Source organism: Telmatherina bonti (genome assembly GCF_933228915.1).
Source record: "Telmatherina bonti genome assembly, chromosome: 15".
Classification (NCBI taxonomy): Eukaryota; Metazoa; Chordata; class Actinopteri; order Atheriniformes; family Telmatherinidae; genus Telmatherina; species Telmatherina bonti.
This window is the reverse complement of record NC_136613.1, coordinates 33,374,038-33,388,854: the sequence shown is the minus strand read 5'-3', so window position 1 is coordinate 33,388,854 and position 14,817 is coordinate 33,374,038. Positions and strand designations below refer to the sequence as shown.

Genomic DNA, 14,817 nt, shown 5'->3' with positions numbered 1-14,817 from the left:
TTCCACAGAGGGGCCGAACTGGGAGATGGTTCCACAGAGGGGCCGAACTGGGAGCCGCTTCCACAGAGGGGCCGAACTGGGAGCCGCTTCCACAGAGGGGCCGAACTGGGAGCCGCTTCCACAGAGGGGCCGAACTGGGAGCCGCTTCCACAGAGGGGCCGAACTGGGAGCCGCTTCCACGGAGAGGCCGAACTGGGAGATGGTTCCACAGACGGGCCAAACTGGGAGCCGCTTCCACAGACGGGCCGAACTGGGAGATGGTTCCACAGAGGGGCCGAACTGGGAGATGGTTCCCCATAGGGGCCGAACTGGGAGATGGTTCCACGGAGAGGCCGAACTGGGAGATGGTTCCACGGAGAGGCCGAACTGGGAGATGGTTCCACGGAGGGGCCGAACTGGGAGATGGTTCCACGGAGGGGCCGAACTGGGAGATGGTTCCACAGAGGGGCCGAACTGGGAGATGGTTCCACAGAGGGGCCGAACTGGGAGATGGTTCCACAGAGGGGCCGAACTGGGAGATGGTTCCACAGAGGGGCCGAACTGGGAGATGGTTCCACAGAGGGGCCGAACTGGGAGATGGTTCCACAGAGGGGCCGAACTGGGAGATGGTTCCACAGAGGGGCCGAACTGGGAGATGGTTCCACAGAGGGGCCGAACTGGGAGATGGTTCCACAGAGGGGCCGAACTGGGAGATGGTTCCACAGAGGGGCCGAACTGGGAGATGGTTCCACAGAGGGGCCGAACTGGGAGATGGTTCCACAGAGGGGCCGAACTGGGAGATGGTTCCACAGAGGGGCCGAACTGGGAGATGGTTCCACAGAGGGGCCGAAGTGGGAGATGGTTCCACAGAGGGGCCGAAGTGGGAGCCGGTTCCACAGAGAGGCCGAACTGGGAGATGGTTCCACAGAGGGGCCGAACTGGGAGATGGTTCCACATAGGGGCCGAACTGGGAGATGGTTCCACAGAGGGGCCGAACTGGGAGATGGTTCCCCATAGGGGCCGAACTGGGAGATGGTTCCCCATAGGGGCCGAACTGGGAGATGGTTCCCCATAGGGGCCGAACTGGGAGATGGTTCCACAGAGAGGCCGAACTGGGAGATGGTTCCACAGAGAGGCCGAACTGGGAGATGGTTCCACAGAGGGGCCGAACTGGGAGATGGTTCCACAGAGGGGCCGAACTGGGAGCCGCTTCCACAGAGGGGCCGAACTGGGAGCCGCTTCCACAGAGGGGCCGAACTGGGAGCCGCTTCCACAGAGGGGCCGAACTGGGAGCCGCTTCCACAGAGGGGCCGAACTGGGAGCCGCTTCCACAGAGGGGCCGAACTGGGAGATGGTTCCACAGAGGGGCCGAACTGGGAGATGGTTCCACAGAGGGGCCGAACTGGGAGCCGCTTCCACAGAGGGGCCGAACTGGGAGATGGTTCCACAGAGGGGCCGAACTGGGAGATGGTTCCACAGAGGGGCCGAACTGGGAGATGGTTCCACAGAGAGGCCAACTGGGAGATGGTTCCACAGAGAGGCCGAACTGGGAGATGGTTCCACAGAGAGGCCGAACTGGGAGATGGTTCCACAGAGAGGCCGAACTGGGAGATGGTTCCACAGAGAGGCCGAACTGGGAGATGGTTCCACAGAGAGGCCGAACTGGGAGATGGTTCCACAGAGAGGCCGAACTGGGAGATGGTTCCACAGAGAGGATCTGAGAACTGGAGGTTCTGCCCCCAGTTTTACTTTAAGGAACCAGTAAAGTAAACCTCCATCTGACAGTGAAGTGCTCTGATGAGAAAACCTGGAACTCTGCGACTTCAACATCCCCTGGAGCTCGGGGAGTAGCCGGGACATCGGTGGACTGTTTCATCCGCCTGCCATGAATCTGATGGATTATTTCTTTGTTAGACATGACTTTGGTCAGCTGTAGGTACAGTATGCAGCCATGTGACTCTTACTCACTGCTCATCACCCTGAGGATATCACATTTAGATTTATATCAAAAGATACTTTATCACACAGTGTGCTGTTTACTTTTAGAGCCCTGAATATTTCTCACCAGCTTTGTGAACAAAACGAAGGTGTCTGATTCACCTGCTGCTTAACGTGGACAAGAGCAAAGAGTTGGTGATAGACTTCAGGAAGCAGAGGTCGGCCCGTACGCCTCTCTGTATCCTGGGTAGGGATGTGGATGATGCAGATATCTGGGTGTGATGATTGACTGCGGACTGAAATGGAAGACCAACAGCACAGGCAGGCTCTGTCATCGGCTGCAGACGGGACACTTTTCAAGCTGTAGTGGAGAGGAGGACTCTCACCAAGCTGTCTATCCTGGATAACCCTAACCAGCCTCTCCAGCCTGTACTGGTCAGACAGCGGAGAACCTTTTCCAAAAGGCTCAGACAGCTTCGCAGTCACATGGACCATTACAGGAAATCATTCCTGCCCACCTCAAGAAGACTGTTCAATGCTTCTTCCTTGTGTCAAAGATAACAGAATGTTACCAATGTTGTTTATCTCCTCTCAACCGTTTTGCTAATAGTTTTTCATTTTATACTGTTCTGTTGTTGTGTTATAAACACAGTTGTTTATGGAGGCTGCAATAAAGTACTTCTACTCTCCTATAAATGAGTTGTGCTGCTTAAACACCAAACTAAATAGTTCTTTTAGATTAAACATTGTGTGTTTAACAAATATGTAATAAGTTCTTTCATTCTTTTTTCCAAGTAAATTTACATTTTATTTACTTTTGTCCAGTTATTACCTTGTCTATTCAAAGCGTTACATTCAGGTTACCCGGAAGTCCCATAGAGGTTCTCATTCTCTGTATTTCTATTTACAAGATATTCCCTGGGATGCTTTTTTATTTTTCCTTTTTTTTTTCCCATAATGAACTTTATTAAAACAGTGACAGGTAGTACAAATAGGTTATCCATACAAAGCAGTTGTTTTAAACGAAGTACATAACAGTAGGACAAAGAGAAAACAAAAAGGAAAGGGGAAAAAAGTAACTAAGATATGTAGGAAAAAAAAGTAAAATAAGTGAAAATAACAGTAAAACTTAAACTAAGGGGTAATAACAGCTTAAACACATCACAGGCAGATCTAGTTTTAATTGCTTTTTGCTTTTTAGAATGAAGGATAGAGGTGATGTATAGTTTGAACTCACCTACAAGTTATGAAATGTTTTTTTTTATCCTTTGCTATGAGACCTAGCAGTACATCCCTCCAGAATAAAACACACTTTACATCAATTTTATCATTAATCAGTTTACAAAACCTTTGCCAGAATATATTAACAGCTGGACAAGACCAAAATAAATGTACAATTGTTTCAAGGGAGTTCATGCTTCCCTTGGACTCTATGGTCTCAGACTGAAGTCTTATTACCTTTTGCAATGTTTTGCCTCATTTTTGCACTTTTGATTAAATTTTTTATGTATTGCTCGAACTATTTACAATTGTTCCCTTATTTCAAATGTTACTATTGTAAAAGCACAGCCATGTTTGTTATGTTGCATATATTCACTTGTATGTGAGTTATATATATTTTAAAAAAAAAAATCTCATTCTCGCGTGATCTTGCTAATATCGCGAGAGCAGACAACTCGACCTATGAACCATTGATCACAACTTCTTGGCTTTTGACTTTATTTACAACTTGTTTCCACATACCGCCGCCTGGTGGGATTGCTAACAACTCGACGAGGTTTTTTGTGGTTCCTGGGTTAAATGAAAGCCGTAATTCTCGCCGCCGGCTACGGAACCAGGCTCCAGAGGGATGTTGCTGCAGACAGTAGCGGGAGGTTCGTTCACCTGTCCGGCGTAGCGAAGCCTCTCCTCCAGGTGGGACCATGTCCTCTCATTTCTCACTGGGTGCAGGCCCTGACCGCCTCTGACTGTGTAGACTGCATATATGTTGTGGTAAGTACTTCTATAAGCTGTAATCTCTGCTGGAAAAGCAACGTAGTGTAGGTTGGGAACTGGTGTTGTCATTCATCAGTAATGTCCAGGTGTGACCTTGTCCAACCTCCTGTCCATCTCCAGACTAATGCTTTATACAAGCCTGCTTTTGAAGAATGGGCAGCACATTTCACAAATGTCAGGATTCTCAGTGACCAGACAAGAACTAATGATGTAAATAAAATTTTAACCATCATCTTAATGATCAAGTTTGTCACCAAAAAGCAAGAAAATGCATCTCCTCCTCTTCTCCTCCTTCCACCAGGAGCGCCTTGGAGCTGTGGCCTGCTTGCAGCTTGCAGTGAAACATTTCAGCATTGAAGACCATGTTGTTGTAGTTGGAGGGTAAGTCTTAGTTGCTCAGCTTGCAGGGTCAGGTGTGTGTTTGAGTGTTGTGATTCTGTCCTTCCTCAACAGCGACACACTCTTCAAAGAGGATTTCAGCCTCAGCCAAGTGAGAGAGAAATTCTCAGACATGCAGGAAAGGTGTGAAGACAGCTGTCTGGTGCTGTCGTACCAGTGCAGAGACGAGGGTGAGTTCTGGTTTAGGGAAGACAAGACGACTGGTTTGCAGAATCCTGCAGATTAATTGTGTTGACGTCTCTGCAGAAACCCAGAAATATGGAATACTAGAAGTAGACGAGGATCTCCGTGCCTTCTGTATGAAGGAGAAACCTCTTCCTTCAGAGACAAAGTCCAGGAGAGCGGTGAGTTTGTCCCAAAGCCTGCAGGTGTCGTCCAGGATTCAGCCTGGGTCGACAGCCAGATATTCTGCCTCTGCAGTCCAACTAGTCCGATGCTGTTCCACGTGTGTGCTACATTTACAATGGAACAGTCTTCCATCAGAAAACAGTTTTCTTTACAGCAACAGTTAAATAAAGCAGGTAAAATAGGTGTTAAAATGACATTTTACTCAGTGGACACGTTTCTAATGAGGCTGTTAACGTGGAGTTTTCACCAAATGTTGACAACAAATAATGTGTATGAACAATGACAGAAAAACTAGTTCGAAAATCATGTAAAGAAATGGGACAGCAAAGGGAAAAAGTATTCTATTCTTTTTTTATTTATATAGTGTCAAATCATGGCAATGCCATCTCAGACAGAAAAAACAAACATAATGAAAGCCAATTCATAATAGTCCACATAAGGAAACCACGTTGGAGGCTCCAACTCAATCTCCCATCCTGAGCAAGCACACTGGCGACAGTGGGAAGGAAAAAACTCCCTTTCAACAGGAAGGAAACCTGTACTGAAGTATACCTAACCCTGACATGATGGATGGAGTGCTGAGCAGTATCATGTCAGGTTTAATGGAGGTAAGCTGCGATGGTCCTTCAGGTGATGCACGAAAGTTTCCAGACATTTATCTCCCACACTTCGTCTGAGACAAAGATTTTCATGAGAGGTTTATTATTTACACTGGTCAGGTTGTGAAATGGTGCAGCGACAATCATCTCATTAAATAGCAGAAAAACAAAAGAGATGATTGTTGACTTCAGGAGGAAGAAGAATAAACAAAGCACTGTTTCCATCCTGGGAGAGGAGGTGGAGGTGGTGGAGGAATACAAGTATCTTGGAGTTCAGCTGGACAACAAACTGGACTGGAAATGCAACACTGACTACATCTACAAGAAAGGTCAGAGCAGACTGCACTTCTTAAGGAAGCTGAGATGGTTTAACGTCGGCACCAAGATGTTGCATATCTTCTATAAGTCTGTTGTGGAGAGTGCAGTCAGCTTTGCAGCATCTGCTGGGGTAGTAGCATCAGAACCAGAGACTTGAAGAGAATCAACAAACTGATCCAGAAAGCTGCTTCTGTGCTTGGAGTAACTCTGGAGCCGCTGGAGCTGATTGTCCAAAGAAGAATGCTGCACAAGCTGATGAAGATGATGGAGGATTCTTCACACCCTCTCCACAACACAGTGATGAAACAACAAAGTGTGTTCAGTGAGAGGCTTCTTCAGGTCCGATGTAAGACTGAAAGATACAGAAGATCATTCCTGCCAGCATCCATCAGCCTCCGGAACAAGACCTCCTCTAGTTAATTATTATTATATACTACAATATTGAATTTCCCTTTGGGATTAATAAAGTATTTTTCTTTTCATTTTCATTGTTAAGCAGGATTTGTGGGAGATGGTGACGGAGGAAGGGTCCGCCCTTCAGCACACAAATCCATTTCCATTGGCTTTCGGGTCTTTTTGTACGTTCGGATAACTCTGGTGGGTTTCACTCCAACATCCGTCTCCTTCTCATTGCAGTGTCCCTGTTTCTATGTGTTTTCAAAGAAAAGCCTTCCTCTCCTAGACGTCTTCCTCGATGAAAAGAAGGTTAAGTCTTATTAAATTGTGATCTTTACTAAGACGGAGCCTCGTTTTTTAATGCCTGACTGCAGATTTTCTGTTTTCACAGAACGCACCGATCGAGGAGAAAGACGCTCCGGGAAACTTTGTGTCCTGGATCATTCCAAGGCGAGTTCTGCTGCAGGAAAATCATTCAAATCGTGTCATAAAGCAGACAACTGCTCAATCTCCAAGCAGCACGGAGGTTAAATGTGTTGTTTTCATGTCATTTTCCACTCTGGCTTCTTCTTGCAGGAAACCCGTTTACGTTCATCCGATATCCGGACGGTTCGATGTTGGAAACTTGTCTTCCTACGTTCAATGTGACCTTTATTTCAAAGAAAAGCTCAGAGATACGAAGTCTTACATGGTTTAGAAGAAACAGGAAAAATGTTTATTGTAATCAAGTTTTAAAAAGATTCATATTTAGAAAATGAAAAATATGACGGATGCCGAACGGTGACTAAAAACCTTTACGCCTTTAGATGCAACCTGTTTGTAATTTCATAATGAATATTTTCTAATAAACTTATTTCTAATCTATCCGGGGAGGAGTCTCGAGCATTTGTCAGAAGCCTTTTCATGGCTGTCCTCCATCTTGGCGATGCGGGAGCCAAACTGCATGGCCCTCTTGGGCAGGATGGCGGATGGGCCGAGGCCCAGCTGCTTGGCGGCCAGCCTCAGGAGGAGTTTCTCCCCGACGCCTCGCGGGAGCGACAGATCGGCCTTCTCCCACACAGGCAGGGAATTCAGGTAGCTCACCACGTCCTCGTCCAGATACGGAAACCTGCGGACAACACGTTTGTCAGACACTGAGCAGAAATAACAACATGGCGGTGTTGCCGTTTGATCAGGGATCCTCCATCCTGGTCTTCAAGGACCGCTGTCCTGCAGGAACACACTGGACTCCGACAAGCTCTGCACATGTCTGCTAAACACACACTGGTTTAGATCAGATGTGTTGCAGCAGGGATACTTAGAAAGCCTGCAGGACACCGGCCCTTGAGGACCAGGATTGAGGACAAAGTTGTATCTGTAAGCGTGTTAACGTGCACACGTTGCCCGTTTGCAGTGGGCTCAGAAACATAAAACCCCATTATTTTAACCAGTTTTATGCTAAATGGATGCTGACGAGTTCTGAATGCTTGATGGATGTCTGTCACGTTGCAGCATGGATGCAACGTCCAGCGGTGGAGTCATGTTTTATTTAATGTTCTGAAAGTTTTCCATGATAATCTGGATTTAGACTGACTGCAGCAAAAGACTTTTCATCGCTACTTATAAAATCTAGATCAGTGTTTTTCAACACCTTTCCACTGAAAAAAATCAGCACACATTAATATAAAATCCAAGGTGTCAAAGTGTCTTGAAATAAATCAGATAAACACAAGAAAAAGGAATTTTATGATCTTTCACCGGGGCCTGTTGGATGAACATAGAGCGGCTTTTCAGACCAGTTAGGTGAAATTGGATTATTTCTCAGAGCACACCTGATGATCTCCCATGGCACACTAGTGGTTGAAAAACACTGATCTAGATTAATATATATGTCCATATTAATATAGACTATCAAAGATCTTTTTTTTATTTTTTTTTATTTTTACTCTTTTACATTTATTATTTTGGAAAAATGAATAAAAATATCAAATGCAGAGTAGTTAGAACACTATTTAGTCTAAATGCTTCCATGATGCCCGCCTGCTGGTCAACATACACGGGAGCATCTATCAGGTTTGTCAAATCAGATCAAAGATACTTTATTTATCCCCGAGGGGAAATTCAAGGTTGAAGCCAGCTCGTCCAAGGTTAGACATACAGACATTTACATTTGACCAGTTTACAGAACCGAACTAAAAGCTTAGTTTTACCAGCAGCCAGTTTTACGGCGCCGCCTTATAAACGAGGAAAAGATGACATGAGGAATGATCGGTGGGTGTTGAAAAAAATGTATCTCTACACCTAAAGAGGGAAGGATAAAGATGCAACAAAAAAAAACACACCTCTAAAAGTGCCTCAGTTTGTGCTACTTCCTGTAAAACAGCAGATGGCAGCAACACACAGTGTGAAAAAGCACTGAAAACTTAACACATCTGATTCCTTTTGAGGTTTTTAAAAGGTGCACAAGCAAATTCCACTATTTCCAAACATGGTTTGGAGCTCCGACATGCAGAAACTTACCGTGCTTCTTTCCCGTGGTCGCCTATCACTCTGTCATCTCTGCCTAAATTCCTGGAGGATATCCTGCCCAGTTCCATGGCCAGTTCCTGGACCAGTCCTTCATGCCCCGACATCTTAAACCGAACTCTGTGTCTGGAGTAACCTGCTAGCTGCTCATCTGCTCCGATTCCCGTCAAAACGACCTGAAATCGACGAGTAAAAGCATGAATAAAACACCAGAACCTGAGAGTAGCGGCTGAATTTTCACACTTTAGTATCTGTGATCCAGCTGTTTATTCTTCAGAAATAAAACAGTAAACTAAACAAACTGCTGGACGTCTGTGCTTCACCTTGGCGGATGACGTGAAGGCCCTCTGGTTGTTGTCCTCCACGATGACCCCCACACCTCTTGCGGCAAACCACACGGCACACCCGATGCTATCATCCAGCACCGTAGCCAGCGGATGCACCAGATGAGAAATGCGTTCCTGGCGCGTTTTCTGCACTTCCTCCTGCGTTACGTTGATTTCCACAAAGTTCCACGGCCTTCCAGGGTTCAAGTCTTGTAACTCCTTTAGACCAGCTTTCCCCGTGAGTCTGTCTGGAACATCGAAGGGACTGGATGTCTGGGAACCTGCCTCTTCACTTCTGGAGCCTGCTGGCTTCCTTTTCACTGATTTCGCAGACTCTTTCTGCCTTTTGGGGTTGTGTCGTTTAAACGCAACGTTGAGAAGGTCAATGGGCTGATGAGCGGGTAGATGACGGTCTGCTAAGGCGGCCAAGATCATTGAATCTATCCCTCCTGAAAAGAGTATAGCGATATCAGCATGGTGATGAGTAAGAAGGGAACTTTCCGGAGCTCCAACAGGCAGAGACTGAACTCTTCGTCTCACTGCTTCACTGAGGACATCGATTAGATGTTTCACCTCATTGTTTTTCATTTTGCTGACCAGCAGCTCCTCCAGATCGCTGGCAGACGAATGCGAGCCCGATTCCACTTCGATTTGGTGTGATGATGTTGGGACGGAGACATTGAGAGGGCACACTGGTGAGATGAGTGTAAGGCCATACTGGTTCACCACAGCACTGCAGCCTCCGGGGACAAATTCCAGTGTAAATTCACTGCAACATGTGGTGACATCGTTCCCAGCATGCGCCCAGGGAAAAATCTCAAAAGTGACGAAACCGGCCTCTGATGCTGCTTTCAGATCAACCCGGTACACACCGACAGCTGGGATCTCCTGCCAACTGGAACGATCGGCTGCAGATAGGCGCTCCGCCACAGAGGTCACCACCAAGGCTCTGATCTCTGCATCATATTTCCAAAGCAAGCTCCTTCTGCCAAAGAAGTCTCTTCCAAACCAGAGGTAATCTCCAGCTTTCTGGTAATAAACGAACCCCCAGGGCCCCTGGATTGCAGACAGAACAGTCAGAATCTCAGAGGGACTACTGCAGGTCGACAACCGCCGAGAAACAACAGTGGTGTCATTCTCCTCTGGCGTCACTGATAGTCCCCCAAAAATCTCTCCGTTCCACAGGAGGATGTTTCCGTCGTCACCCTGAACGGGCTGGGGGGTAAGGTGACCCCGCATGTGAAGAACATGTGCAGAAAATAAACAGGAGTAGCTTGAATCTGGGCCTGTAACTGTGGCATCCTGGCTCCAGTCTGGTCCTCTTCTTCTCAAATATGCATCCACCGTTTTGTCCCAGCGGACATGAGCAGACGACAGACTCAACCCACAAAATATTCCACACATTGTACTGCTCTTATATGTCTTGTAGTTCTTTCTTCATATATTCCAGATCCTCTGCAAACAATGCACGACATCTGTTTGGTCATCTGTGATAACAGCGTATGTTCAAGTTAATGATGCATTTCACAATTCCACTTACTTTTGCATGTGCCGAGTGTGTGACTCCTGTCTGCCAGGAAGAAGATGTTACTGTTCCTCTGTTGTGTGTAGACTTTCTGAAGAGGAAAAGCAGAGCATTAAGCCGAACAGCGCTTTCTTCTTCACTTCTACGCCACAGAAATGAATAAATGTCATGTTCATGTTTGTGGATTGTGTCCCATAAACACACAACTCACCCTGTTTTTCCTCAGATTAGACAGTTCGTCAATAACAATCTTCTGCTCCTTGATCTGAAAAACAGGAACACGTATCAGCTCTGATTTAGTCATTAAGTTTTTTAAAAGTTTACAACTGCTAATATCTGATGAAAGGGTCTTAATATTTCCCAAACTCGTAAACGTAAATAACATGTTTATTATCCGTCATCTTTACATCCATGACTGTTTGCTACATGTTAGCGAACATTAGCCACACTAGTTAACATTAGCCACACTAGTTAATATTAGCCTGTTGTAGCTACAGCAGCTAACATTAGCCACACTAGCTAACATTGGCTATACTAACATTAGCCACACCAATTAACATTAGCCACACTAATATTAGCCACACTAGTTAACATTAGCCACACTAGTTAACATTGGCTACACTAGTTAACATTGGCCACACTAGTTAACATTAGCTACACTAATATTAGCCACACTAGTTAACATTAGCCACACTAGTTAACATTGGCTACACTAGTTAACATTGGCTATACTAACATCAGCCACACTAGTTAGCCTGTTCTAGCTACAGCAGCTAAAATTAGCCACACTAGCTAGTATTAATAACTTTATTTAATGTGTTTATTTTCTTAATATTTTTATATATATATATATATATATATATATATATATATATATATATATATATATATATATATATATTCTTTTATGTATTTGTAGATATATTTGTTAGACTCAATGCATTGGAAGTTTTGTTAATTTGTTAATCAGAACTGTGATTATTCAATGTTTGACTCTCAGGCTAAGAAAAGTTTAACTTAAATTCTTGTTCCAGCCTCCTGTAGTGATGGCAGTGAGGTCTTAAAAGGTATCATCATCCCACAGAGTATGCACAGCCTCTTTTGGACAGTCTTTGCCACCATACCCCTTTCTTCTTCTGGAAGGAAGCATTGACTCTTGGGGACCATCATAAACGACACCGGAACCTGAACCAGACTACAGATTGGTAATTGCAAGGAGATTGCACATGACAGTTCTGTGTAAAGGCCCTAAATAATGCCCTTTCTTTATTTTTGTCTCTTTCACATGCACTTGTTCTGAAAATGCTACCTTTTGCTTTAATAATAAATAAATTTTAAAACAAACAAACAAAAAAACACTAGCTAAAGTTAGCCACACTAGCTAACGTTAGCCACAGCAGCTAACATTGGCCGCACTAGCTAACATCAGGGACGCTACCTTTTTGCTCAGTTCCTCTTTCACCGCAGACTGTTCCTCAGAATTATTGTTGTTTTCGTGGGGTTTTGAAGACATTTTGGCCAAATTACATTAAAACTACAACAGGCTATAGTCTTAAAAAAGTTACACCCAGGAAACCTCAGTTTAAACACATGTCTGGGCACCAATGTTTTTCCGGGTGAATGAAGGTCTGGCTAGTTGTAGCAAACTTAGCTCACTGCCTTCTACGGGTTAGTGATGTACACTGCACAACTTCACAACCCCCCCCCCCCCCCCCCCCTTTTTTTTTTTTTTTCTTTAAAGTTGGGAAGCTGTATAAATTGCTAATAAAAAATCAGAATACAGCGTATAACTAATCTAAACTATCCACATTTGATTCCAAGTGAAACATAAACAACATGCCAAATGTTGAAAGATGTTGAGACATTTTACCATTTCAAGATTTAAGAAATCATTGCGTATTCACATAATGAAATTTCTTTCTGTAAATCTGACCTAAAAGCTAGATATACACCTTAAAAATGTAATTGGAACCCACAACAAACAATAGTAAAAATACTAAATTAAAAACAATAAATTGCAGGAGTGTGCAAACATAGGTATGCGATCAGCAGCAGGAATGTCCACAAGACTATGAGCAATGAAGCAAATGGTGCCAAAAGTATCTTAGACAACTATTCAGGTGGAGGTCTGTATTTGTGTTTGTTTATTGGAGGGGTGGTGGTCAGACAGATTTCCGTGTTCTGTGGAAACAGCTGCATCTCAATCTGCTTGTCCTTTTTGGGGCATCCGGCAGGTTTTTGTTGTTTTCCTGCACCAACACACCTGATTCAAATAAAACGGATCCAACAAAATAGATCCATTTTATTAAAATGGAGTTCTGCTCTTTCATTTTGGTTAGGTGTGTTGGAGCATGGAGACAACAAAAACCTGCAGTATACTGGCCCTCGAGGACAGGAGCTTGACACCTGTGTCCTTGAGGGAAGAGGTGCAAACAGTCCATGGCCTGGGTGGCTGGGATCAACAACAACACACCTGGCCTTCCTCTGGACTTGGTTAACATAAACTAAGCCCAATTCTCAAAGAAGTCTTCCAACAATCCCCTGGAAAACATTATATTAGCTTACTTATATGTTAGCTCATTTTAAATGTAATAGCAAACATGAGAACAGAGGCTCCAACTGTACTGATCTGTGTTGTTTGTTGTATTACAGTCTTGGTTTAGAGCAGGGGTGGGCAACTCCGGTCCTCAAGAGTCACAGTCCCGCAAGTGTTGGAAGTTTCCCTGCTGCAACACAGATACACATCAGATTTGTGCAGAGCTTGATATCAAACCAGCCATTGATCAGACCAGGCTACCCTTGGTGCAGAGTCCTGTTTCCTGGTTTATTTTGTAGATTTTAACTGTGTGTATTCTGTTTTGCTTTTTGCTTCCTGTTCATTAGTACAACTGGTTTGATTTGCTCATTTGCTTTACCTGTTCTCCATTGGTTCACCTGTATGTGTTTACTTATCGGTCCTGAGGCCCTAAGAGAGAAACACATTTTAAAGCTACAGACACTGTCCCTACATCCATCTCTGCAGGTGAAAAATCTGGGCATCGTTTTTGACTCTGACTTTAGTTTTCTCCCACATATTAAGAATACAACAAGAATTGGTTTTTATCATCTTAAAAATATAGCCAAAGTCCGCCCCATTCTCTCTCAGTGCAACAGGGAGATGCTTATGCATGCTTTTATCACTAGTCGCATAGACTACTGTAATGCCCTGCTTTCTGGTCTTCCTAAAAAGAATATATCGGCTCTCCAATCATTACAAAATTCTGCTGCACGTGTCCTGACAAAGACCAGGGGGCGGGGCCACATTACACCTGTTTTAAGGTCACTGCATTGGCTTCCCGTGTGTTTCAGGATCGATTTTAAGGTTCTTTTGCTAGTTTATGAATGTCTTAACGGTTTTTGGCCTTCTTATCTTTCTGAACTACTTTTACTTTACAAGCCCTCGCGGACCCTGAGGTCCTCTGGCGCTGGTTTTCTAGTTCCGAAAGTCAGGACTCGTACCCATGGGGAGGCATCTTTTCAATATTACGGCCCCCGTCTCTGGAACAGTCTGACGGAGGACCTGAGGGTAGCAGAGAACATTAATGTTTTTAAGAACAGGCTCAAAACTCACCTTTTTAACTTAGCTTTTAATTAGGGATTTTTTTTTTATCTGCTTTTATAATCTTTATTGTATTGTTTTTAATTGAAATATTTCTTGTTTTTATTATTACTACTATTTTATTTTATTTTATTCTTCTTTTAATATATTTGATCAATTTTAGGATATTTTCCGGTGTTTCCTCAGAGGGAGCCCTCTGCACTGGGTGTCATAATGGCCGTGGCTGCAGGGGCACCTTTCATGCTTTGGTCTGTAACGGTGCCCCTGATAGTGTGGTCTGATCGACTCCTGGTGCAGGTGGTGTTCCTTACCAGGCTCATCTGTGCTCAGCAATAAATAACTAAGTAGGTGCATGCATCATGTTTAAGAGTACTGTTGAAATTGATATTGTGTGGGTGTGTGTATGGGTGTGTATGCGTCTGAATGTGAGAAGGGAGGGGCTGATGGATTTTCTTTGTTGTGTTTACTTTTTTTTTTTTTTATCATGTAAAGCACTTTGTGTTGCATTTTATTGTAGGAAAAGTGCTTTATAAATAAAGTTTGATTTGATTTGCATGTGTGTGTGTGTGTGTAACCCATGTTTCTGTCATGTTTCCCATTCATCTGTCAGTACATCAGTTGTCTTTATTAAAACCTTATTCCGCTGCCTCGTCAGCCTCCATTTGGCTCCACAAACCATGACAGGGAAAGTAATTGGTACAAATCAAAAACAGCTGCAGGAACATTTGACGACTAATCGGGTTAATTGGCAACAGTGTCAGTGACATGACTGGGTGTACAAAGAGCATTTCAGAGAGGCAGAGTCTCTCAGATGAAAAATGGACAAAGTTTCACCAGTCTGAGACAAAGTGGGTTTGAAACCAGAGGAACAGTTTCAGAAAAATGTTCCTC

General features: G+C 44.4%; 2 protein-coding genes across 3 annotated transcripts; one reads left to right on the top strand and one right to left on the bottom strand.

Annotated features, from left to right (window-relative positions):
* The first annotated feature begins 3,675 nt into the window (after window positions 1-3,675).
* LOC306766780 (mannose-1-phosphate guanylyltransferase catalytic subunit beta) lies at window positions 3,676-6,678 on the top strand. Its single transcript, XM_079254619.1, has 7 exons — window positions 3,676-3,909; window positions 4,033-4,122; window positions 4,214-4,293; window positions 4,366-4,481; window positions 4,558-4,655; window positions 6,213-6,281; window positions 6,364-6,678. Exons 1-7 carry the CDS (start codon window positions 3,718-3,720, stop codon window positions 6,667-6,669), a joined length of 951 nt encoding a protein of 316 aa, XP_079110745.1. The 5' UTR covers window positions 3,676-3,717; the 3' UTR covers window positions 6,670-6,678.
* On the bottom strand, window positions 6,678-11,900 carry asnsd1 (asparagine synthetase domain containing 1). 2 transcript variants are annotated; one of them, XM_079254617.1, is made up of 7 exons: window positions 11,767-11,900; window positions 11,453-11,513; window positions 10,540-10,593; window positions 10,344-10,419; window positions 8,801-10,258; window positions 8,472-8,653; window positions 6,678-7,080 (listed from the first exon to the last, which is right to left on the bottom strand). In XM_079254617.1, exons 5-7 carry the CDS (start codon window positions 10,205-10,207, stop codon window positions 6,834-6,836), a joined length of 1,836 nt encoding a protein of 611 aa, XP_079110743.1. In that variant the 5' UTR covers window positions 10,208-10,258; window positions 10,344-10,419; window positions 10,540-10,593; window positions 11,453-11,513; window positions 11,767-11,900; the 3' UTR covers window positions 6,678-6,833. The 2 variants fall into 2 exon arrangements, with proteins under 2 accessions (XP_079110743.1, XP_079110744.1); XM_079254618.1 differs by having other exon boundaries at window positions 11,453-11,523; window positions 11,767-11,893.
* Between the last annotated feature and the right edge of the window lie 2,917 nt (window positions 11,901-14,817).